The sequence below is a fragment of the Lathyrus oleraceus genome, chromosome 1, assembly GCF_024323335.1.
Source record: "Lathyrus oleraceus cultivar Zhongwan6 chromosome 1, CAAS_Psat_ZW6_1.0, whole genome shotgun sequence".
Taxonomy (NCBI): Eukaryota; Viridiplantae; Streptophyta; class Magnoliopsida; order Fabales; family Fabaceae; genus Lathyrus; species Lathyrus oleraceus.
The window spans coordinates 133223087-133247149 of NC_066579.1; the positions used below are offsets into that span (position 1 = coordinate 133223087).

The following is a 24063-nucleotide window of genomic DNA, read 5'->3' on the forward strand; positions in this document are numbered from 1 at the left end:
ATGCACAAGGTTTATCGCGAATTTTTTCTAGGCACCTTTTGTAATTTTCTTTTCGTTTTCAATTAATTTACGCACATTGGCATTTATTGGTCTACTTTGAGATGACATTTAAGAATCAACTACCGTTAGGTTAAATAATAGGATAAGGGTTACCCAACTTAGAAGGTCTAGTTGTCTTTATTTCATTTTCATTATTTTTGTGCCCAAATTATTTACTTCTCAACCAACCATACATACATGCAAGTCTTTGTACTCATGTCAGACCGTCATTATAAACTAATCAGATATTACTTCTCATAACAGAGTACTATGGTACAAATCTACATGTTGGACTCACATCCTTACTCTGGAGACCTAAGTTATTCGAGTCATACCTAAGTTTCCACACTTTCTCAATGCCTCTAGTCCTAGCCTTTCTTCCCTCGCACTCTATATACTTTCTCATCTTCCCCACAAATGAAGTTTGTTTTTAAAAAATTTCACAATCTTAGTGTTGGAAAAAACTATGAAGAGTGGGTCTTAATAGGGATCACTAGAAATAACACACAAAAATCTAGTGGCATCAAACTCTCTTGGAACATCACCTGACCCATAGATGGGAAATTGGAGGATGCGCCCAAATCTTCTACACTAAGCTCATGGTTTTGATTAAACAACCTCAATTTGATAGTACCATAATAGTACCTCGTTCCATCAACATATTTCCTTTGCAACTTGAAATCTAAGGTGCTTAAGAACTTGAGAGCAACGCGCTCAAAGGTGGATGCCTCCGTTTTCATAAATTCTAGAAAACCTCTTAAATGGAACATGTTATATATTTCCACTTTTAAACCAAGAGTAGTAAGGGAGGTTTGACAAATATACCTCGACGGAGTGATCCTCCGCTTGATGAGCATTGAGTACCTTTGTGCTTGTAACTCGTCCTTGAAGATGTTGTTGTTAGGATTTGATAAACGGGTGCTCCCCCTCTTGTGAGGTATTAAGGACTCCACCACTTGATTTCCTTTGTCGGGTCTCTTTGGTGAAATTGGTTTGATGAAGCTTTTTTGAGAAATTTGGAAGTGATGAGTTTTGGATAAAATATGCTCGGAAGTAGGTTTGGAATGGTGAATGGAGAAAGTTTTGTGAAAGTGGTATGATGGTTGGAATAAAATGCTAAAGGTGAGAGCTTTGTGATGGAGGTTTATGGAAGTTTTGGGAAGGTTTAGAAAAATTGGAAGAACAATAAAGATGAATGAGAGATTTGGAAAGAGAAAGAGTGAGGTAATGATGGATTAAAATTCAGGTTTGGACATTTAAAGGGAATTAAGTGGGTGATGATTGGTGAATTAAGAGGTGTGGGGGTCCCAAGATGATTTAAAATTGAAATTTTTTTGGAATTTTGAATCTCCCTTTGCACGCCATTCTATAGCTTGTAGCACGTGCTACGGTCGCCCGTAGCAAGGAGCTGGTTCCCAAGGTTTTTGTTGGTTGGATGTTGGGCTTTATGGGTGGCCCTTTTATGGATTTTTTGTGTTTTCTTAGGCTCTAGGGGGTGTCTCCCGGACATGATTCCACAATTGATATTTCTTAGCTTCTTTCAACGATTCGACACTTATCCAACTTCATTCTCACAAGCCTTTTTTTACTTACTGAAAATAAACAAATTAGTGCGAAAAAGTGTGGGTTTCCTCCCACAAAGCTCTTTGTTAAGGTCATTTAGCTCGACCGTTTACACCCTTAACTCAATAGGGTGCTTCCTTCAAATTAGAATCCTTAACTCGTCCCTTAGCCATCAAAGGGACCCAATTCATTTTAGACATCCAAGCCATACAACCTTCTTCTTTTCTCTTCCTCCTATGAGGAGGCTCATACTTTTGGTCTGGTTTTTCATGAACTTTTTCCTTCATATTCTTCTTGTCCTTAGATTCATTCTTATTCGTCCTTAGACGGGCCTTATTGTCCTTGGACTTGTCATCTTACTTAAAAGACACATCATTGGCTTGTTTAGTAGGGATATACTTTTCCCCCAAGGCTTCTTCATAACCCTTATCTTGGGTATCATCTCTCTCAATCTTAGTAACATTAAGAATACTTTTCTCCAACTTAACAAACAAAGGATGTTCTGGTGGATTCTCTTGAACACAACCGCTTAACAAATTAACCAAACACCACGAGTCCTTGAAATAAGGGTTCTTCAATAGCTTTGTATCGCACCTTAAAAAATGAGAACACGAATTAGCGAAGCGCAATCGCACGCTCGCAATGATGGACCAAACAGAGTCTCCACCGAACTTTATTTATTCCTAAAAAGGAAAGGGGAAATATCGATAAAACCCAAGAAAGAACTACAATGATTATGGTCGTCGCAACAAAATCAGGGTCCGGGAGTCGATTACGCAAGGGGAAGGTATTAGCACCCCTCACATCTATTGTACTCAACGGGAAACATTAGGTTAGTTGTGCGTATTAGTGTTAGCTTATAAATGTTAGGCTTTCTTGAGTTATTATAAGGGAAAGAATAATAGGGTCAAAAGAAAAAGAGAAGATGTTTTTGGATTTTTTACAACGAAGGGGACTAAATCTAAGTTTTTTATTAATGGGCCTGACAAGATTTCGCAATCCTGCTCCTACGTATCTCAATAACAAACTCAAGGCTTACGTAGCTCTGGGTAGAAAAATGTTTCTTTTTTGGTTGATTTTAGCGAAAGCTATCTTGTATTAATGGATGAAGAACATTGTTTTACCCAAAACAGATGAGGAGCAGACGTATACCACACATCGAATGGATTTACAAATCAACATTCAGAAAAACGTCACTTATCTCAACCCAACAATTGTGGCTGAAGCATTGCTTTACATCACCTCAAGACAAGATGTCTTTCGTTTATGAAAATGTTTTCTGATCAATCGCATGGTGGGAAAAAATGAGTTTGTTTGGTTGAATGTATTTTTTGCTCGAAAGACGAGTATTTATGACTTGCAAGCTTTTAAGACTTGGGTCTAATAATCGGGATTATGTCTGGACCTTTCACCCAGGTAATCTTTTTCTTTCAATTTTATTGAGAAAAGAATGAATATTTACAAGTGTTTTGAAGGGAAGACAAACACTAAGGGCTTACAAGCTCTTACAACTTGGGCCTAATATTCGGGATTACGGCTGTATATTTCATCCCGGTAATCTTTTTCTTCCTACTTACTTACGAAAATGATTTGAATATTGGAGAGTGCCTTGAACAGAAGACGAATATTTATGGCTTGCAAGCTCTTACAACTTGGGCCTAATATTCGGGATTACGACTGGATATTTCATCCAGGTAATCTTTTTCTTTCGGATTCAGTTATGAAAATGATTTGAATATGGAGTGTTTTGAAGAGAAGACGAATACTTATGACTTGCAAGCTCTTACAGCTTGGGCCTAATATTCGGGATTACGACTGGGTATTCCATCCAGGGTAATCTTTTTCTTCAGATTTTATTGAAAAAAGAAGTTTGAATAATTACATTAAAAATGATTAATATACAAAGGTTTGAAATGGTTTGAAAATTATTTGATCGAAATCATGGTGAAATGTTAGTGAGATTATTTACATATGTTAGGGTATGGACATGAGCTATCTAATTAATCGACTAAACACAAAAAATCAACTAATTAAATAATCTACTTACACATAATTAATTAACTAACTATCAACTAATTAATCAAAATCATCAATTAATTAACTATCAATTTAAATTAATCAAATAAATAAATAAATGAAATAATAAATAAATAAATAAAAAGAAAACAGCAAGGGTGCATACATGAAATTGAGGGTATGCAAAATTCAATATGGACCTAAAGCCCAATTCAAACATACTTAAACCCTAATTAAAAGAAAATAAAAAAAAGAAAAGAAAATAATAAAATAAACAAGTGAATGATAGAAAAATAAATAAATAAAAATAAAAATGTAATGTTGCTTTAAAATAGGGGACATCGTCCCATTTTCTTTATACAAAACTTTCATATACTATTTTTTAAAATTGAAACTAACTAATTGTATGGTAACATGTGGCCATGGAATTTTAAAAAATAAAAAAATAGAAACAACAACCCTCCCTTATCATCCCTCTCGCATGGACCTCATCAATCTCTCTCACCGTTAAATAACACTATCTCTTGTATGCTTCAAGTATTTTTTTTTAAATCACATAAATAAACAAAATCAAATGCAAAAACTCATGCTTCACAAGTAAAAATAGAAAGCATCAAGGGATACAAATCGAAAAATAGAGGAAAGAAAGAGGACAAGTAAACCGACAAGAGATTCCAGTGATGATGGTTCGTTTGCGGCGAGTAACGACTTCGGCGAAGGGAGTATGTCGAAGTGTTATTGCGTTTGAAGTTGTTATGACTTCTTGTTCGTGTGTTGCTACATGAAACCTTGTGTAAAAGAGAGTAACATGAAGTTGAAAATAATGGAAAGATGAAGTTTTCGGTTATGGTTGTTATGTGTATATGAGAGAAAATGGAGGTTTTATGTGGTTAGTGAAAGAAGTGATATGGAGAAGAAGGAAGAAAACTCCTTCATTTTATTCACTTCATATGAAGAGTGTAAGGGAGAAATGAGGTTGTTTTAAGTGTTTAGTTAGAAAAAAGTGAAAGAAAAAGAGGTATTACATATGGTTGTTCACTGTAACATGAAGATGGAGGTTCTTGTTCATGTTTTCATGCTTACTGTAAAAAGCCTTTTTTTCATTTGCTTTGATTGGTCCTTAATTTAATTAAGAGAGAGAAAATTCCCTTGTCAAAAGATAGGCGCCGCTAGTTATGCCCCTCTCTTCCCTCATGCAATGTTTAGTTAATATATACTACGGTTCTTATGATGAAAAATGCCAAAATACCCCTTTGATTTTTTTAGTGTGAAAATGAGTTATGAACAAATTAAATAGAATAAAATTATACTAGTTTATATAATCAAAATAAATTTGAAATAAAAGCATAGAAAAATCTATTTATTTGTTTTGGACATTTTTGACAAAAAAAGAAAAATAAATCGGCTAAAAAATGAACGAAAATCGGGTGTAAAAGTGCTCAAAAAATTATAATAAATGCACTAAAGTGATCAACACGAAATAAAATTCTCGGAAATATACAACGTTTGAGCAATTTTGAAATGAAAAATGCCCGGTTAAATGCTCAGACGGACCAAAATGTGACTGAAAAATTAGTCGAAAAATAAATCGAACACACCAAGTTAAACTACGTGAAACATAGATTAATAAAACTGATGTCTTCAAGTTTGATTTTGAAACTTTTTCGCTCGCTGTTTTGACACACATTTGATAATTTGATTCAACCGGTTTGTCTGTAAATCTGAAAAATTATTTCGACTAAGATTCTAGGCATTATGCGGTATGGAATGCATGTTATGATATGCAAAGATGCAACGATTATGACGAATGTATCGATTTACTGAATGAGGGGGAAAATTGGGGTATGACACTTTGCTAAAATGAATTCAATATTTTCATCACCTACTTCAAAGGTCAACTTCTCTCTCTTGACATCTATGATGTCCCCCGCGTAGCTAAGAAGGGCCTTCCTAAAATTATAGAGATTTGGCCATCTTCATTGATATCCATTATCATAAAGTCTACTTACACAAAATACTTTCCCACTATCACTGGGACATATTCTATCACACCTATAGGATACTTAACCGATCTATCAGCAAGTTGTAAAGACGCATTGGTAGGTTTCATGTCCCCCATATCCAACTTCTTACACACCGGTAGAGGCATTAGGATAACACTAGCTCCTAAATCACATAGAGATCTATCAAATTCTATGGTACCTATATGACAAGGGATAAAGAAACTTCCTGAATCTTGGAGCTTCAGGATCACCATGTTTTGAATCAAGACACTACTGTCAAGGATCATGTCCATGGTGTCATGGTCCTCTAGCTTTCTTTTATTGGAAATGATCTCTTTTAATAACTTGACATAGAAGGGAATTTGGGTTATCTCCTCGGTGAAAGTCACATTGAGGTGGATCTTCTTGATAAGTTCCACAAACTTTTTGAATTGAGCCTTGTCGCAGTGAGAATAAGAGACCAAGCTATTGGATTAACTTGACTCACAAAACATTAATATCACCACTGAACTTTTATTTTTCCAAGGGAAGGGGAAAATATTCAAAATAAACCCAAAATAAACTTGCATAACAAATAATGAAAAATAGAATCAAAGCAAGTAGAGATCGAAGGTACGAGGGTTGGTTATGCCAAGACATCTATCCTGCAAGATCAACGAATAGTGCTAGGTACCCAATATTAATTGGGTCCTTGATGATTAATGAAACTTTGGTTGAATTTAGGCAACCATTGAAAGGCTCCTTTATGAACAAGTACTATCCTAAATTTTCACTTTGCAATAGTGTGACCCTTTTTGCAACAATAATGACAATACAAGTTATGAGAAGATGTACTTTTGCTATTAGGACCCTTTTCAAAAAAGCTATACCTTCTATAAGGATTATGAGAAGGCATATCATATTTATAAGTATCAATAGAAAAAGTAACCTTAAGTTGTACAACCTTATCCAACTTGGCTTTAAGAGTTTTTGACTCTTTTTGCCAAATGTGACAAGTTTCACAACCAAACCATGAAGGTTTGTCATTCTCGCTCTTATCTTTTAGAAAATATAACATAGATTACATAAGAGCTTCCATATTCTTTTCATTTTCCAAAATTTTATCTTCTAAGTGTGAAAAGATTCTTTTGTTTGAAGCTAACTTTTTGAAAGCATCTATGGCTTGTCTTTATAGATTTTCAAAAGATTATTGTAAATGAGAACAAGATAAGTCATGAATAGATTCAAGCTTAGAGTGACTTACAAATTTTTTCTTCTTTCTATTTTCCATGAGACAAATCCGAGACGATTCTATACTTGAAGTTGAGTTTTCATCGCTTGAGGAATCAGTTTCACTCTTCCAAGTAACATATGATCTTCTAGACTTGCTAGATTTCTTGTGATGGCCTTTCTCTTTATCTTTCTTCTTCATATGACACTTCGACCTATAATGACCCTCTTTTTCTCAATTATAGCATGAACTTATAGGTTTACCCTTCTTACTCTCATATTCCCTTTAAGAGTTAGATAGCCTTCTAGATTTATTTAGTTCTTTCCGAGTACTTATCTTCATGCTGCCACGTGTATCTATTAAACTTTTTGATGAACAAACTCATATCTTCTTCATCGGAATACTTGTTATCTTTTGTTTCATAATCACCTTGGTCAATATGTGAGGACTTTGAGCTAGAAGTTGTGAGATCAATAAACTTCTTCTCTTCCACCTTTCTCCTTCCTTACCTTCTTCTCATGCTCTTTTTCGTGTTTTCCAAGCAAGTGAGTTCTTGCCCGTGTTCTTCCAATTTTCTAAACAAAGTAGTGAGATCAAGTACTTTAAGATCATTCTCCTCTTTGATTGCGGTGACCCTGGGTTTCCATTCCCTATTGAGACATCTCAAAACCTTATTAGTAGCAATTTCATTGGAAATAGGCTTACCCGAAGCATTCAACCGGTTCATAAGATATGTGAACCTCTTTTATATTTCAGAAATGGTTTTACCATGCTTCATACGAAAGAGTTCAAACTTTTGATTCAATGTGTTGATCTTAGCTTGTTTGACCTCATTAGTTCCCTCATGGGTAACTTGTAATGCGTCCCACATAGCCTTGGCGGTTTCATAATTGGAAACACGATAAAGTTCATCAACACCGAATGCAGATATGAGAATGTTTTGTGCTTACCAATTGTAAGACCAAAATTTCTTATCACTATCATTCCATTTATTTTTTGGTTTTGGTATGACGACGCCTTCCTCATTGGTCATTGTAATTTCACAAGGACCATTGATGATGACGTCCCATAGACCCTTATCAACCGAGTTGATATGGATACACATACTAGCTTTCCAATAGCCATAATTTTTGTCGGTGTAAATTGGTGCTCTATTGTACGACCCTTTAGGTTCGGTAGCCATTTTTCTAATAAGAAAATCTTAAGCACAAAATTAATCAGAGCTCGTGATACCACTTGTTAGACTATAGGATTATATCTAGAGAAGGGGGGGGGGGGGGGGTTAATGGATCCCAAGTTAATAACTTTTCCAAAAAATAGTTTTGAAAATTTTATGGCACGTAAGCAAGTTTAAAATATCCCCGATCAAAATCGTCATACCGAACTCGCTATCAAAAGTCTCGGATATGTGTAGTAGTGACAATGATATGACAAGGATTCACAAATCGATCAACACAAAATAATCACAAATAATTGAATGCAAAGTAATAGGGAAAGTCTACTTCCAATGGAAAACCATACAAAAAATCAAGTGAAGTAATTTGTCGAATACTTAGTGTGCGATCATTAATATTTGGAGTTTAATGTGGTATTATTTTTCTTAAAATCCAATCACAACCAAATTGTTTGTGATCTACACAACAACACCAATTTCAAAATATATTCAGAATTCTGATCCAAACGAAATTGATCAAACGACCTATGAACTCGATAATTTGCAAACCGAAAATAAAAGATATATATATATATATATATATATATATATATATATATATATAGAGAGAGAGAGAGAGAGAGAGAGAGAGTACACAAGAATTTGTTTAGGAAGTTCGCCAATCGACCTCGTTATAGGTAGGTCTGCCCTCAATTCGAATGCGAATTGAGATAATGTAATATATTTTACTTTGCAAATGTATGAATACAAGAGATATGCATTAAGCTAACCCTACAAACCCTAGGCTTGATGTCGATTCTACCATCTTCTTTTCCCTTGATTAAAGCTTGATCGAGTAACCAACAATGTCGCTTTGATTCACCCTCTCACACTACTTCTTTAAACGAAACCCCCTGTTCTTCAAAGATTTCACTTGGTCGAATCAATTACAAATGCGCACTTTGAAATCCAAGATTTACCAATGCGATTCACCGTCCCACCCTACTCGTTTTCCAAGAACTTCCTGTTCTTTAAAGACTTCACTCGGTCAGATCCGGATTGTGTAATCTTATCCAAAACCTTTAAACCTTTAAAGATCTTAAAGGTAAACCCCACCTTGGTTTTCTGATTTGAAACCCATAAAGTTCTCAACCCAATTTTACAGTACAATAAACCTAAATTGGACGTTATCAACCCTAATCTAGATGGCACCCAATCAAAAAATGATTATGTATAGTTTGATTGTGTGTAAGCATAGAAGAGAGATTAAAGATGACGAGAATGCTTTAAAATACGAGTTTCGTATAGGTTTTACTCACTAGAAACTACTAGTTAATGATGCACATACCAAATATATATATGTCAACAAGTGAGAAGAAAAAGGAATAGAAAGAATTGCAATTTTCAAGATTTTTTATCTATAGGTCGACCTATACAATTCATGTGTCGACCTGTACATGTTAAGTGCCAACCTGTAGAGGCGACACATGGGACAGAACCTACAGACTTGAATACTGCAGCACATGAGCCAACCTATGTATCGTATGTGTCGACCTATAGCTGAAACAATTCTTCTATAGGTCGACCTATAATCGTATCTGTCATCTTGTAGAGAGTTTTCCATACAAAAATCAAATTTTTGATGCATAAAATCTTTTCTTGATGCATGAATCTTTTTTAAACCATTTCCAAACATGTTGACATGCTTCCCAATGCTAAAATTCCTAAAATTCATAACTAGAATCAGATGATACCGTCCAATGTACATAAATGCTAAAGTATCTTAGTTTTGACATGATACAAAACATATCAAACGGAAAGTTGCACTCACATAAAACATGGTTCCACACAATCAAGAATATGTACTTCATCGTATCTCACACCCTCTCTTCGGGAGTCATGTAATAGTGATCGGTAGGGACAAAGACTTCCCGATGGAGTGTGACTACCACCTCTTCCTCAAGAAACATGTGGTGGAGTCCAGTGTTCTCGATGCCTGATAAGATCTTGTGATCTATAGGCTTATATGTGTAGAAAACTCGTGTTAACATAGATTGATTGTAGTGCAGTTCTCTGTTTTGCATGTGATACTGCTTCACTTATGGAGCGGTCCATCAGGAGTACATGTTGTATATTATCTTTGACTCGAAACAGTTTCTCAATCAAGAAGTTTGAAATTCTGTTGTTGCACCAGGTTGTAAATATTGTGGAGCTGATCGATAGCCCCTAGCATGCCTAAGATGGCTTGTAGTCGTTGGAGGCTTTGAAGAATCTCTTGTTTGGAAGTCTGTGGTGGTGTCGGAGGTTGCTTTTATATTTGGCCTTGAAGTAGAAGTTAGGAAGACTAAAAGGCCGAGAAAGCTTGGAATATGTTGTGGACGATCGTCATATGAATTGGATACGAAGAAGTAGGAGCAAAAGTAGAATTGACCAAGATCAAATTGTCCTCGACTGTAGGAGGAATTATAACCTCAATCTCAAGTAGATTTCATAGATTCCATGACTTTCACGAGATCAATCGATCCTTCGAACTTGAAGAAGATCGTTAGTTGCAAGATTGTGGTAGAGAAATAACTTTTTCTCGCGTAGATTTGATGGAATTAGATGTTGATTCTGACATACAACACCAATGTTCAGTCAAGGAACCAGGAATAAGGTACAATGTCGTATTGATATCTTCTAGTGCAATGACGAGTGCTTCCAATGCGATAGAACGAGATGGACTCACAAAGTTGACTCCAAATCTCAAGTTAGTGAAGTATTCAAGAAGCAATTTAGAGTGAAAGTGGAAAAGATACTCGAATCTGACGCGTGTGGAGTTTATATAAAGTGAGCGATTAAACTACTCTCGTTTAGCCTGATGCATTGTGTGGATCATTGTTCGATTAGATATATGACAGTAAAAAGATAAATCAAAAGTCAGGATCACATGCTTTGTGCTTGGTCGAAGTCTCACCTATTCTTACTTGTTGCTTGCAGCTTCCATTTTGGGCCTCATGATTAGGTCATTGTCCACGGACCTTGCGAACGGTCCAAACACTTCCCTTTTTTAAAATCCTTCTCTCTTCTTCAAATTCTCAATCATAATCTTATAATCTACTGTCAATGTATTATATTAATGAGTTTGAGGTGATTTAATCAAATTTTTATTTTCATTATCTTCATTGGGTTCAGCACATTTAGATTCTAGAATCCAAACCCTTTTTAAAATTTTGAATGAAAAATTTAAACTATTAAAAGGCTTATAGGAATTACAAACTCAAAAGCATTGGTGTCGTTCAAGTAAAATTGGAAACATGATAATAACATGTCAAAAGTAACATTCTTAAATTTTACACAAACAATAAAAGTCTTATCTTATTAAATAGAGTCTCTTAAACACCCTATTAGATTTTACCAAATCAAAATAATAAAGCTACACACTATAAAAAGCACCTCAATTCAACAAGGCATCACATAGAACTAAAAAGAACATGTAATTTTGTTAATTTGATTGGATGAAAATCAAACTTAAGGGCATTTTGGTCCTCCTTGTTGAGTCTTCCAACTGTTGTAGCAAGGACATATAGCTTTATTCCCATAATACCCCGGAGGCACACACAAGCATTTATTACAGCACTTCTGACAAAAAAACATGCATGGCTTGTGGTATTGGGTCATTTTGCACCTTCTTGAACATTGAGATGGGCATTCTGGTCATATCACGCAACAAAAAGAGATACATAAAGAAATTCAAACACTCATAAAGGTGCAGCTTTTTCCAAGAATAAATCTGGTCACAATTTAAAGCTTAAAGCTAAAGGAATAGTTAATGTGAAAATGGATCCAATGCAAATGCAACTGGCTAGGAGACAATGGCTTTAATGTGAAAACCAATAGGATGCTGTTTGGTGAAACATATTTAAGTGGGCAGAACTATTTTTTATTAAAAAGAAAAAGTTAAAATATAACTTTTGAGAAAATTTAGATTCACATCACTCTCAAATTTCACATATAGACAAAAATTGATTTTTCATATACGACTAAGTATGTTTAAAATGACTTATACGATCCTAATATCCGCATCTTAAAATTTTGGAGGTTCTTTATAATTTACTCACAATTTTAATGCAATCAAATAAATAAAAATTCTATTTTTATTATAGTTTAATAATAACAAATATTTTATAAAAATATTTTTAAAATGCAATTTTACCGCATCAAAATTTGGATAATATTCAATAACAATGCTATTTTTACTAAGAAGTTGACTTACATTTCATACTAAACACATTTATTTTGGTTTTCAAATGCTAAAGCATACACAAATTAATTGATATATTTGATTTATACATATACAAATTAAATATTGTAATTATTTATTAAATTTAAAATAAAAATTTATTTATATACAAAATTGAAGGGAATCATATAAATCTAAGAGAATAATCTTATTTCCTACTTACTATAAAAATAACAATTTTGATTTTATACCACATTTAGCATGTGAAATTGAATAATTCCTTATTTGTTTTTGTCTTTATTCATTCATTTTTTAACATGATTTACTATAAAATCCAAGAATAAGAAACAATCAAGTGAATGGTATAGAAGAAACTTTACTTACGGTAACTCTTAAGGCTTCCAGGTCCATATTTTGTCTGAAAAACACATAAATGTCAAGCATTTGTCAGCAATTACTTCAACATTCATAAACTAAAGTTAAAAAAACTCGATCTAAATTTTATTTTCCAGATCTTTACTCTATACATCCATTTGAAAATGGAAAAGATCTTAACCCGATTAAATATAACACGACTCTCATATTCTAACTTTATAAAGTCGAGAGTTTTAAACTATAAAAAATTTTAAGTCGGGGATTCTCGTATTTCAAAGATTTTAGATCCGAACAAGAGAAGAGAGAAGAGAAAACAAGCCACATACATACCTTGTCATTGTAGTGGTGGCCTCCATGTCCATGAGAAGCCATAACCTACAAAATCAAAACCTCAAAAATAAAGAACATGTTGAAAAATGAGTGTCTTATATATGCATGTTAATCATTTAGAAATGAGTTTCTAGTCTCACTTGAAAAACTAACCATTGTTTGAAGCATGGAAATTGCAATGAGGATCAAGATCAAAGCACCAAGTAATTTTGCCATGGCCATGTTTGAAGAAGAGGGGCTAGGTGTATTGTACTATATGGCCAATTTGTGAAGCACAAAAATGGACCAAAAGAGATGAGAGGAGAGTGATAATGGAACAATGCATAGAGAGAAAGTGGGAGCATTTATAGAATTTTGATGAGGGTAGGAGAGCTACCTCATTTATCATCAAGATTTTTTTATTGGTTATGTGAAAACTTGCATTAAGTTTTGTGAGATGATAAAACAAGTAGTACACTATATCTACCCCTAATTATAAGTTTTTTTTTTAAAGAAATGTTTGTCTTTAAAATATAAACCTTCTGTTAAATTAGCACGGGCATTTAATATATTTTTAAATATAATTATTAATATTATTTTTTATTTTATAATTTAATCGTTGGAATTTTAAATTTTAAAAATAAATAAATAAAATATCATAAATTGGAATAATCAAATATTTGTATATAATTATTAGCTGAAGTGTTGTAAGGAGATTTATAATTCATACTTTATTAAAAAATGAGTACTACTTCAATTTATAAATATAAGCTTTAAATTTCTTTGACGCCTTTTTAAGTTTTTATTTGTATAAGTTATTCTTTTGTATTTTTACTTCTATAGAAAATATTTATTTTTTAATAGTAATAAATTTATAAAAATAGTACAAATTATTAATAAATTTGGTATAAAAGCTTTTTTTTTAAGTAAAGATAGTGTTATATATTATATATATATATATATATATATATATATATATCTATATATATATATATATATATATATATATATATATATATAATATATTAGGGGGGGGGAGGGGGGAGGGAGGGGGAGAGAGAGAGAGAGAGAGAGAGAGAGAGAGAAGAGAGAGAGGAGAGAGAGAGAGAGAGAGAGAGAGAGAGAGAGAGAGAAGAGAGAGAGAGAGAGAGAGAGAGAGCGAGAGAGGAGAGCGAGAGAGAGAGGAGAGAGAGAGGAGGAGAGAGAGAGAGAGAGAGAGAGAGAGAGAGAGAGAGAAGAGAGAGAGAAGAGAGAGAGAGATAGAGAGAGAGAGATAGAGAGAGAGAGAGAGAGAGAGATTAGGTGTGATTTCTTTTTATATATACATTTTATTCTTGATAAACACATTTTGATAATCTTTCTGAAGAGAATTAGGTGAGACCATAAACGCAATGAGAATTGAGTGTTCCTTGATTGCTTTTATTTATTATCTATCCTCTTTCCCTTCCTCTTGTATCATATTTATACTCTTATTCTCTCTCTGCAACGATTCCAAGAGACTCTCTTAATTACATTTAATGGACACGAGTGACAGTTTGATGATCATTAGTAGAATATCAATTACAACCGCTTATTAATGATGAAGGTCGTAACGTTTCATGATTTATGGAAGAACACTGTAACAAGCAAATCATAATTTCATAACTGATGAATGACTCTTGACTATCCCTTCGTCGTTACGGATGCGTGACCATCATGGCATATGCATCAACCAGTTCTAATACCCATCTCGGCTATCATAGTCTTCATAGTGTTTGATTTAACCAATCTGAGCCCTACCCCAATCATAAGAATGAAATCTAGGATGTGTATGGAACCCCCATCCGGCCTATTCAAAAATTCAGGATGTACATAAGCCCCATAAACACGGAGCCTGAAAGGGTGGAATGTTTAAGCATTACCATCCTTGCCACATAATATAAATTCGGGATATACATAAGACCCTAAAGTATGAGGACTGAAAGAGAAAAGTGTTTTGAGTTTATCCCGGATCACATAAAATTTGAAATGAACATTCTTGAAATGTTAGGTTCAGACACTTTGATCGAGGAAATTTCCCCTAAATTCATGGTCTTTGGCATCATATCAATTCCTGACGGATTCCTCTTAACATACATTGGGAAAATTTGGAGAGCCCTAATGATTACATTATTTTCGATTAGTCCTTTTACATTAATGACTCGTAAAGCCCCTCCTTCTAAATTTCACGACTTTAATGAAGTCGGGAAGGCGAACGATTTCCCATTTATTTGGATAGCTCATGATAGCTCACGACCTTGGTAAAGAAGTGAGAGAAACCTGATGGGTTTGTGTTATAGAAAAATCGGAGAGCCCTTAGTGGGATCTCGACCAGTTGTCGTCCCTTTTTAACTACGCAAATGCCATAAGTTTTTATTTACTTGGACTTTGAATTCGGTCAAATTTTTTAATATATATATATATATATATATATATATATATATATATATATATATATATATATATATGTATAACTTGCATTTCTATAAAAAGTCATTAGTAGAAGAAGTGTATTTTTTAAATTTTAAATAAGACATGTTTCTTATAATTAATCGTTAGATGAACATTCTAACCAATTAGCACGCATGTCGCAGTTATTGATCTACGCGACTCAAAAATAATAAGCGCGAAGAAACTAGAGAGAACGCTGGGGAAATTTGGGTGATCGGGTTTTCTTTCAGTTTGGTGTTTGCGGGTTTTACGCAATGACTAGAGAACATGGGATTTATGTTCCAGATTTTTGTGGGGTGATGCTTATCGTCGCCGCGAAAGGGAAAGCAGGTCGTCAAGGAAGGAAACTCTAGCAAGTTCCTCAGGATGGTCAAGCACGCCGCCATTGTTGAGTCAAGTAAACTGGCATGGACATAGCGGCCAACACCTCTGCGTACCGACCACACAACCTCTTCACCCCCTCTTAATTTCAGGAAATTCACCAACTTTCTTGACTCTTTCTATAATTGACAACCCCCGCGTTTTGATGTGGACAAAATAACTTACGCGATTAAGGGCAAAGGGAAATTAATAATTAATAATTAGATAATAAAATCTTAGTTGAATCGAGTAGGTGAATATAGGTCTACCATACAATTAATCTCAAATTAAATGTGGCAGCATCTTCATATTACCATTAAATCATATTTAAACAGGCAAAAGAGAAATTCAGAAAACATAACCTTTTTCACAAAGCGTGCAATTTTGAGAGGTGAACTAACAACTGTTTCTTGGCTCTTCTTCATTATTTTCATCGTCCTTTTCGCCATGTCGACCGCCAACGGTTGTGGCATCATAAACGTCTTCACTGTCAATCAACGTCGCACAGATTAAGCTTGAGGCTCAGGTTAGTTTTATCGGATCCCACGGTGGGTGCAAAATATTCCTGATAAACACTTTTGGATAATCTCCCTGAAAGAGAATTAGGTGAAAAATTATGTGAGACCACAAATGCAATGGGAATTGGGTGTTACTTGATTGCTTTTATTTATTATATGTCCCTTTTCCCATGCTCTTGCCTCATATTTATACTATTATTCTCCCTCTGCCAGAATTCCAAGAGACTCAGATAATTACATTTAATGGACACAAGTAATGGTTTGATGATCATTAGTAGAATAACAGTTACAACCGCCCATTATTGATGAAGGTTGTAACGTTTCATGATTTATGGAAGAACGTTGTAAGTTGTAACAGACAAATCATAATTTCATAATTGGTGAATGATCCTTGACTATTCCTTCGTCGTTACGGGTGAGTGGCCATCATGGCATAGACATCAACCGATTATAGTACCCATCTCAACTATCACAGTCTTCCTAGTGTTCGGTTTAACCATTCTGAACCTTACCCCCGTCATAAGAATGAAACTCAAGATGTGTACGGAACCCCATTCTGGCCTAATCAAATATTTGTGACGTACTCATTTAATCAAATTAGGTTATATAAATATTTAGAAAAAATACTCATAATTTAATTTACAAAAATAATATTTCCATGTTATTTGACTAATATATAAGAAAATCAGAATTTTTTACCAAAATAACCCAAAATTTCAAGAAAATCCCCAAAATAACCCTGTTTTAAAAAAAAAATCCAAAGTACCCCACTTTTAGGAGGAGGCGCCAATCCAATTAGCGACTCCTCTTAAAAATAGAGTGGAGGCGCCAACTGGATTGGCTAGGGCACATGGTGCAGCCAATCCAATTGGCGCCCATGTGTATTTTTACAAAGGAGGCGCCAATTGGATTGACACCTCAGTGTAAAATGCATTTTTTGGGTTATAAATAGAGGTGTTGTGCGAATCATTTTTCCACATCTCATTTCATCATTTGGAAATCATGTTTGGTGTTTGTCACCGATACAGAAAGGTGATTTATGCGAGAGACAAACCTCAGATGCTGATGCTCTTCTGGAACATCACTACGTTCGATCAACTGAAGAGGGAGCTGGTTCGTTGGTTAGATGGGAAAATACCAAAAGGGAAAAATTAGAAGTATTGAGAGACTTGACAGTATCTTTGGTTGGGTGCGAATGGAAACTGATAAGGATGTTAGGGAAATGATCTTCGGTCGAGATGACATCACCTTGATTGTTGTAATCAGTTAGAAATATTTCTGTTTTCAGTTAGCTTATTTTGTACTGATGTTTGTTGTGAACCTCGTTGTAACAAAAACTTTATGATATATAATAATTGAAGGTTACAAAAATACAATGTTACAAAAAGCTTATGACCCAGATGATGCTCCTCGATTGGGACAGTTATTCTTGTTGTGTCCTGGTTGACGATAGATACTACATAATCTTATCATTTTATTTGTTGAATCCATTTCTGTCCTAATACGTGTGCTATTTGGCATTCCTTTTTTCTTTCTACGCATCTCGTCGTTGTGCCAAACTATATCACCTTCGTATGGAGGCCAATATTCCTCCATTGGTAGCACCAAGAAGCTTTTATTATATACATTCATGACGGTGACGGCCTTGTACACATCAGATAAATGGTTGTAAGCGTCTTGACGAGTATATGCGCATGCTGCAATGACATGAGAGCAAGGAATGCGGAAGGCCTGGAATTTTCCTCAGTTGCACCAACTTCTATTTAGTCTAACAGTATAGGCTAAATTTGGTCTCCCCTCGTTATGGTCCATTGTTTCCTGGACGCAGAAATTTTGCCTATGACGGTCAAAGGCTGTTACAACGTGTGTGCTAGCTTTGATGCTCTCCTCTTTCATGAGTTTCATGCAACACTCACTAAATATTTGCCCAGACATTAACACCACACTCCATCTTTCACCTCTGGTTGCGAACGTAGAAGCCAACCTATAATAGGTCGATCTGACGAAGGCACTTATTGGCATATTTCTAATTCCTTTGAATACCCCGTTCATGCATTCCACAAGGTTTGTTATCATGTGTACCCATCGACAACCTCTGTCAAATTCCATTGTCCACTGCTCTACTGGTATATTATTCAGCCATCTTCCTGCATCTTCATTAGACAGTCTAATTTCATCACGATAATATTGAAATGACGACTGAGTTAGAGCATACCCAACATTCACCACCTTCTTGCGAAGATTCTTATCTTTTATTGCACGCATGAAGTTTTGTGCAATATGTCTAATGCAATAAACATGGGTAGAAGGAGGATCATGTCATCCATTGTCATGGTTGTTATAGGCACTCTCAATGGTAGCATGTCTATCAGAAATCAAACAGAGATTGGCTTCTGGAGCCACATGCATTCTGAGATGTCGAAGAAAGAAACCCCATCCACCAGCCGTTTCACCTTCAACCAGAGCAAAGGCAATGGGAAAGACATTGTTGTTTCCGTCTTGTGCAACCGCCATAAGCAAAGTACCCTTGTATTTGCCGTATAACCAAGTGCCATCAATTTGAATAATAGGTTTGCAAAATGAAAAACCTTTGATGCATGGGTCAAACGCCCAAAAGAGATGGCGAAAGATTCTATTACCTGTAACACAGGCTCCGTCTAGCATCATTTCTGGCAATGTCTCCATAATTGCCACTATTCCTGGGACATATGTTTTTAGTGCCCATAAAAACCGTAGAAATTCTTTGTATGAATCCTCCTAGTTGCTGAATACCTGTTCAACAACCTTTGCCCTTGCAATCCAGGCTTTATTGTAAGATGAAGTATAATTATATCTTGTTCTGATATGGGATATAATTATACTCACCTTCACTGATGGGTCTTTGTTAACCAGCGGCAGAATGTCTTGACATATCAATGCAGCGCTTAATTTATGGTGATCTTGTTCAACGTTAGTTGCAATGCAACTATGCGGTGGGTCTATTAAAGCTATCTTCCAAGATTCGTTTTTATTTTTGTAAGACGCAACCAACCGAAACTTATAAAGGATGTTACAACATTCGATGACATACCTTCTCGAATCAGTGTGTTTCACTGTAAAATCAGCAGAGTTGTTCATGTGGAATTTTTTGATAGCTCGCACACATTCTTTTTTGGTGCGGAACATGTCTCCCACCTTTAACTCGCCTTCTGATCATGGATACGGGTTATAGAAAACAATGTTGGATGTTTCATCAGCATGCAGATGCATGTTTGTCATATGTTGAGGCGGATTGTAGACATGACTAGGAGGTATTGGCGGTGGTTGATCATCATCTTCAATGTCGTTATTCAACATATGATCGACCTGTATCTTGGTCTCCTCTTCTTCTTCATCAACTACGTTGACTTCTACTTCTGCTTCTGGGTTGACGTCATCTGAGCATTGTGAATCAAATTCACCAGATTCATCCTGACTGGTTATTTGAGACTGCTGAGATGATGGTATACATGGTTGAAGAGTAATATACACCTCAATACAATTGCAGCCTGAATGTTCATGACTAACAAACATGTATTCAACATCTTCATCATCCCGTACTTTAAGCGGGAAAAACTTGCATTGACTGTTCTAAAAAAATATTGGATTTTGATACGTGATCTTTGACACAATACCCGATCCTATGCAGGATTGTATTCTTTTTTTCAAATGCAAGAAGGTTGCATTTCTCTTGATCGTAAGTCGAATGGTATCGGTGTTTCGAAAACAAAATCCATATAACTCAGATTCCTATGTTTCACCATTGCAGTGAACATTGACACTATATTTCGGCGAAGATGACATTGTAATATTTCTTGCGCAGATGAAAATTATTTTCTTGTTGTAGATGAATGTGTGTTGAGTGTTGGATGTTGATAATAAGACATTTAAATAGGTAAGTGATTTGTCTCACAGCAAGCTAGTTCGAAGTGACGTGTCAAACATGCAAGTTAGTCCGAAATGACGTGTCAAACATGCAAGCTAGTCTGAAGTGACATGTCCAGCATAAAAGAGAGAGGAAAGCCACATGTCACACATGCAAGCACACACTCCAAATGAATTGGCGCCTCCTTACAATCCTTTCACATGGGCGCCAATCCATTTGGCGACACCATGTCTTGCATGCATGCAGACCTCATAACCAAGCAATCATACCTAGGTGTGTCATGCATGTACCTATGAAGGCGCCAATTTGAATGGCGACACCATACAAAATGCACATGAGTGCCAATTCATTTGACTACCACATGCAGACACATTTTCCATGCTTCAAACTTTTACCTATAAATTCATCCACACCATCAACACTTCTTCCACGCCATCACTCACTACTTCTTCTACAATATCAAATCTTTCATCTGCACCAACCGCTTTCATCTCCGACAAGATGTCTATCCTCACAATGGGCGAATCGCACAGAGGAATAGTTGCAAACATAACAACTTATGCAAGTGTTTTATTGTTTTGTTATTTGTTTTAATAGAGTACTGTCGCACCTCGAAAAATGAGAATACGACCTAGCGAAGCGCAATCGCACGCTCGCATGATGGACTGAACAGAGTCGCCACCGAACTTTATTTATTCCTAAAAGGAAAGGGGAAATATCGATAAAACCCATGAAAGAACGACAATGATTATGGTCGTCGCAACCAAATCAGGGCTCAGGAGTCGATTACGCAAGGGGAAGGTATTAACACCCCTCATGTCCGTTGTACTCAATGGGAACCATTAGGTTAATTATGCGCGTTAGTGTTAGTTTAGAAATGTTAGGCTTCTCGAGTTATTAGGCGGGAAAGAAAGAATAGAAGAGAGAAGAATGTTTTTGGATTTTTGCAACGAAGGGGGCTAAACCTAAGTTTTTTATTAATGGGCCTGACAAGATTTTGCAATCCTGCTCCTACGTATCTCAATAGAGAACTCAAGGCTTACGTAGTTCTAGGTAGAAAATGTTTGTTTGTTGGTCGATTTTAGCGAAAGCTATATTGTATTAATCGACGAAAACATTGTTTTACCCAAAATAGATGAGTAGCGGACGTATACCACACATCGAATGGATTTACAAATCAACATTCGGAAAAACGTCACTTATCTCAACTCAACAATTATGGCGGAAGCATTGCTTTGCATCTACTCAAGACAAGATCTCTTTCGTTTATGAAAAGGGTTTTTTGATTAATCGCACGGCGGCGAAAAAGAGTTTGATTGGTTGGATGTATTTTTTGGCTTGAAAGACGAGTATTTATGACTGACAAGCTCTTACAACTTGTGTCTAATACTCGGGACTACGTCTGGACCTTTCACCCAGGTAATCTTTTTCTTTCAATTTTATTGAGAAAAGACATTTGAATATTTACAAATGTTTTGGAGGGAAGACGAACACTTATGACTTACAAACTCTTACAACTTGGGCCTAGCATTCGGGATTACGACTGGAAATTTCATCCAGGTAATATTTTTCTTCCAATTTTATTAAGAAAAAAGTTTGAAGTGGAAATGTACTTATTTAAATGGATTTGGAAATTGATTTAAAGTGTAAGTGAAATTACTGTGAAATTGAAATGCTAGTAAGATATTGAGCGTGATTATTTACATGTATGAAAAGGAATGGATAAATATCAATTGATTAAACACATAAGAAACAACTAAACAAATAATCTAATTATTCCACCTAATAATTAAAAAAAAATTAATTAATTAAAAATTAATCAACTAAAAAATATTAATCAATTTATCTAGATATGAATCATTTAAGTAGTAAAATCTAACATCAAGAAAATGGAGTTATTTACAAAATGTCACTTATAGTAATTAAGTTATTTGTTTAACAAAAAAGAAGTAACTATTTAAATATAATGCACATCTAGTTAGTCATTTATTACTAAATGAGTAGGTTTTAATATCTCAATTCCCACTCACTCACTGTAACTAATACACAAACAAGACAAGCACAAAAAATATATATACATATGACGTGATGCAGTGGAGATGAAATAAAAGAAAATAAATAAGTGTCCTAGTTATAATAATAATAGGTAATTAAAATTAACAAAAAAAATAAAATTAAACAAAAAAATAAAGAGAGAGAAAAAACAGTAACAAGAGTGTGGGGTTGCTGCTGCTTGGAGCATGACTTTTCCAAATTTAAAATGGTGAATTTTTTTTTAAAATATCCAGAATTTTTAAAAAAATTTCAAAAATATCCATTTTTTTCAAAAAATTACCAAAATGGGCAATTTTTGCCCTAGTTTCCTACATGGGCGCCACCCTAGTTGGCGCCTACCCTTAAAGGGTAGGGCAAGTCGCCACTAGGAGTGGCGCCTACCCTTAAATTTTTTTTTTTTTTTTTTTAAATATGTTTTTTTTTTTTTTTTTTTTATAATTTTTTTTAATTTATGAATTTATATTTTTTCTAAATTATATTAATTTATATTAACACATATATATAAATAAAATTATTTACAAGATATATATATATATATATATATATATTAATTTATATATATACTAATTTAATTTATAAGTAATTATTATTATTTAAAATTTTTTTGGAAGAATTAGGGTTAATCATGTTAAGGTTAATTTATCAATTATAATTAGGGTTTATTGATCGGTTATAATTAGAGTTTGGTAGTTATGACCTAATTGAAACCCTAATTCCCTATAAGATTAAGTAATCAAGTGCGACACTAATTAGGGTTAGGTAGACTGGTGTACAACCCAGATCTTTTCCTATAAATAAAGTGTTATTTCCTTGCATTTTCTTCACCACTGTTTCCTATCACTTTCTGTATCAAGTTGAGTTCATGGCATCCCCAAGACCGTCGTCATGGCAGCGAACATCATCAAGGCGCCCGGATCCTGAACCAGTAATCTTAAAAGGGATGGGCATGTTATTTTCTCGCCTTTGAAACCTCCAATGGAGATGAAATTTTGGAACATCCGTTCGTTGGACCAACTAAAAAGGTCCTTGATGTCTTGGTTAGAGGGAGATTACCAACCTGGTGAAGTCATCAGAAGGATTCAGAGGCTTAGAACAAGGTTCTCATTTGAAACTGGAGAAACGATACGTTGGTGGGTTGAAGTTGAAAGCGACATTGATTGCATCCAAATGATGCATGGATCAGACGACATAGTGTTAACTGTTGTAATTTCTTAGATTTTAATGGTTGTTTGTCATGTTGTTGTTGTATTTGTTATTGTTCTAGTACTTGTTCTTGTTTTAGTACTTGTTTTTGTTCCAGTATTTGTTTTTGTTTTAGTAATTGGTGTTGTAATGTTAGATGTTTGTGTTTGTTGTTCAAGTGTCATCTTCTATTTGGAATAAAAAGTAAACTTTAATTTAAAATGATTTTGGTACACAGATTTATGAAAGTGAAAACTAAGTTGTGGAACTAGATCCACGATATGGACATTTGTTCTTATTATGCCCTAGTTGTCTACATATGCTACACTTCCTCTGCATTTTCTCTGCGACGTCCATTTCAGTTCTAATGCGCCTGCTATTTGGGCGACCACTTTTATTCCGCCGCATCGATTCGTTGTGCCAAACAATTTCCCCGTCATACTCTGGCCAATACGCCTCCAATGCTACCACCGGAAAGGGATTGTCGTATACATTGAGCAATGTTGCAACTTTGTAGATTGGAGACACTAGCGATAATGCATCGAAGTGGCTGTGTGAACACGCTGCAATGACATGGGAACAAGGCATACGATAGGCCTGAAATTGACCACAGTCGCACCAACGGTCTGGTATTAGGACCCTATACTCTTGTCTGGGCAGCCCTTGGTTGTGGTCAATTGTTTCC

At 34.9% G+C, this 24063-nt stretch overlaps 1 protein-coding gene across 1 annotated transcript; it reads right to left on the bottom strand.

Annotated features, from left to right (window-relative positions):
- Positions 1–11261: 11261 nt before the first annotated feature.
- LOC127122171 (gibberellin-regulated protein 4) lies at positions 11262–13340 on the bottom strand. Its single transcript, XM_051052555.1, has 4 exons — positions 13065–13340; positions 12912–12956; positions 12591–12624; positions 11262–11676 (listed from the first exon to the last, which is right to left on the bottom strand). Exons 1-4 carry the CDS (start codon positions 13131–13133, stop codon positions 11495–11497), a joined length of 330 nt encoding a protein of 109 aa, XP_050908512.1. The 5' UTR covers positions 13134–13340; the 3' UTR covers positions 11262–11494.
- Positions 13341–24063: the final 10723 nt, after the last annotated feature.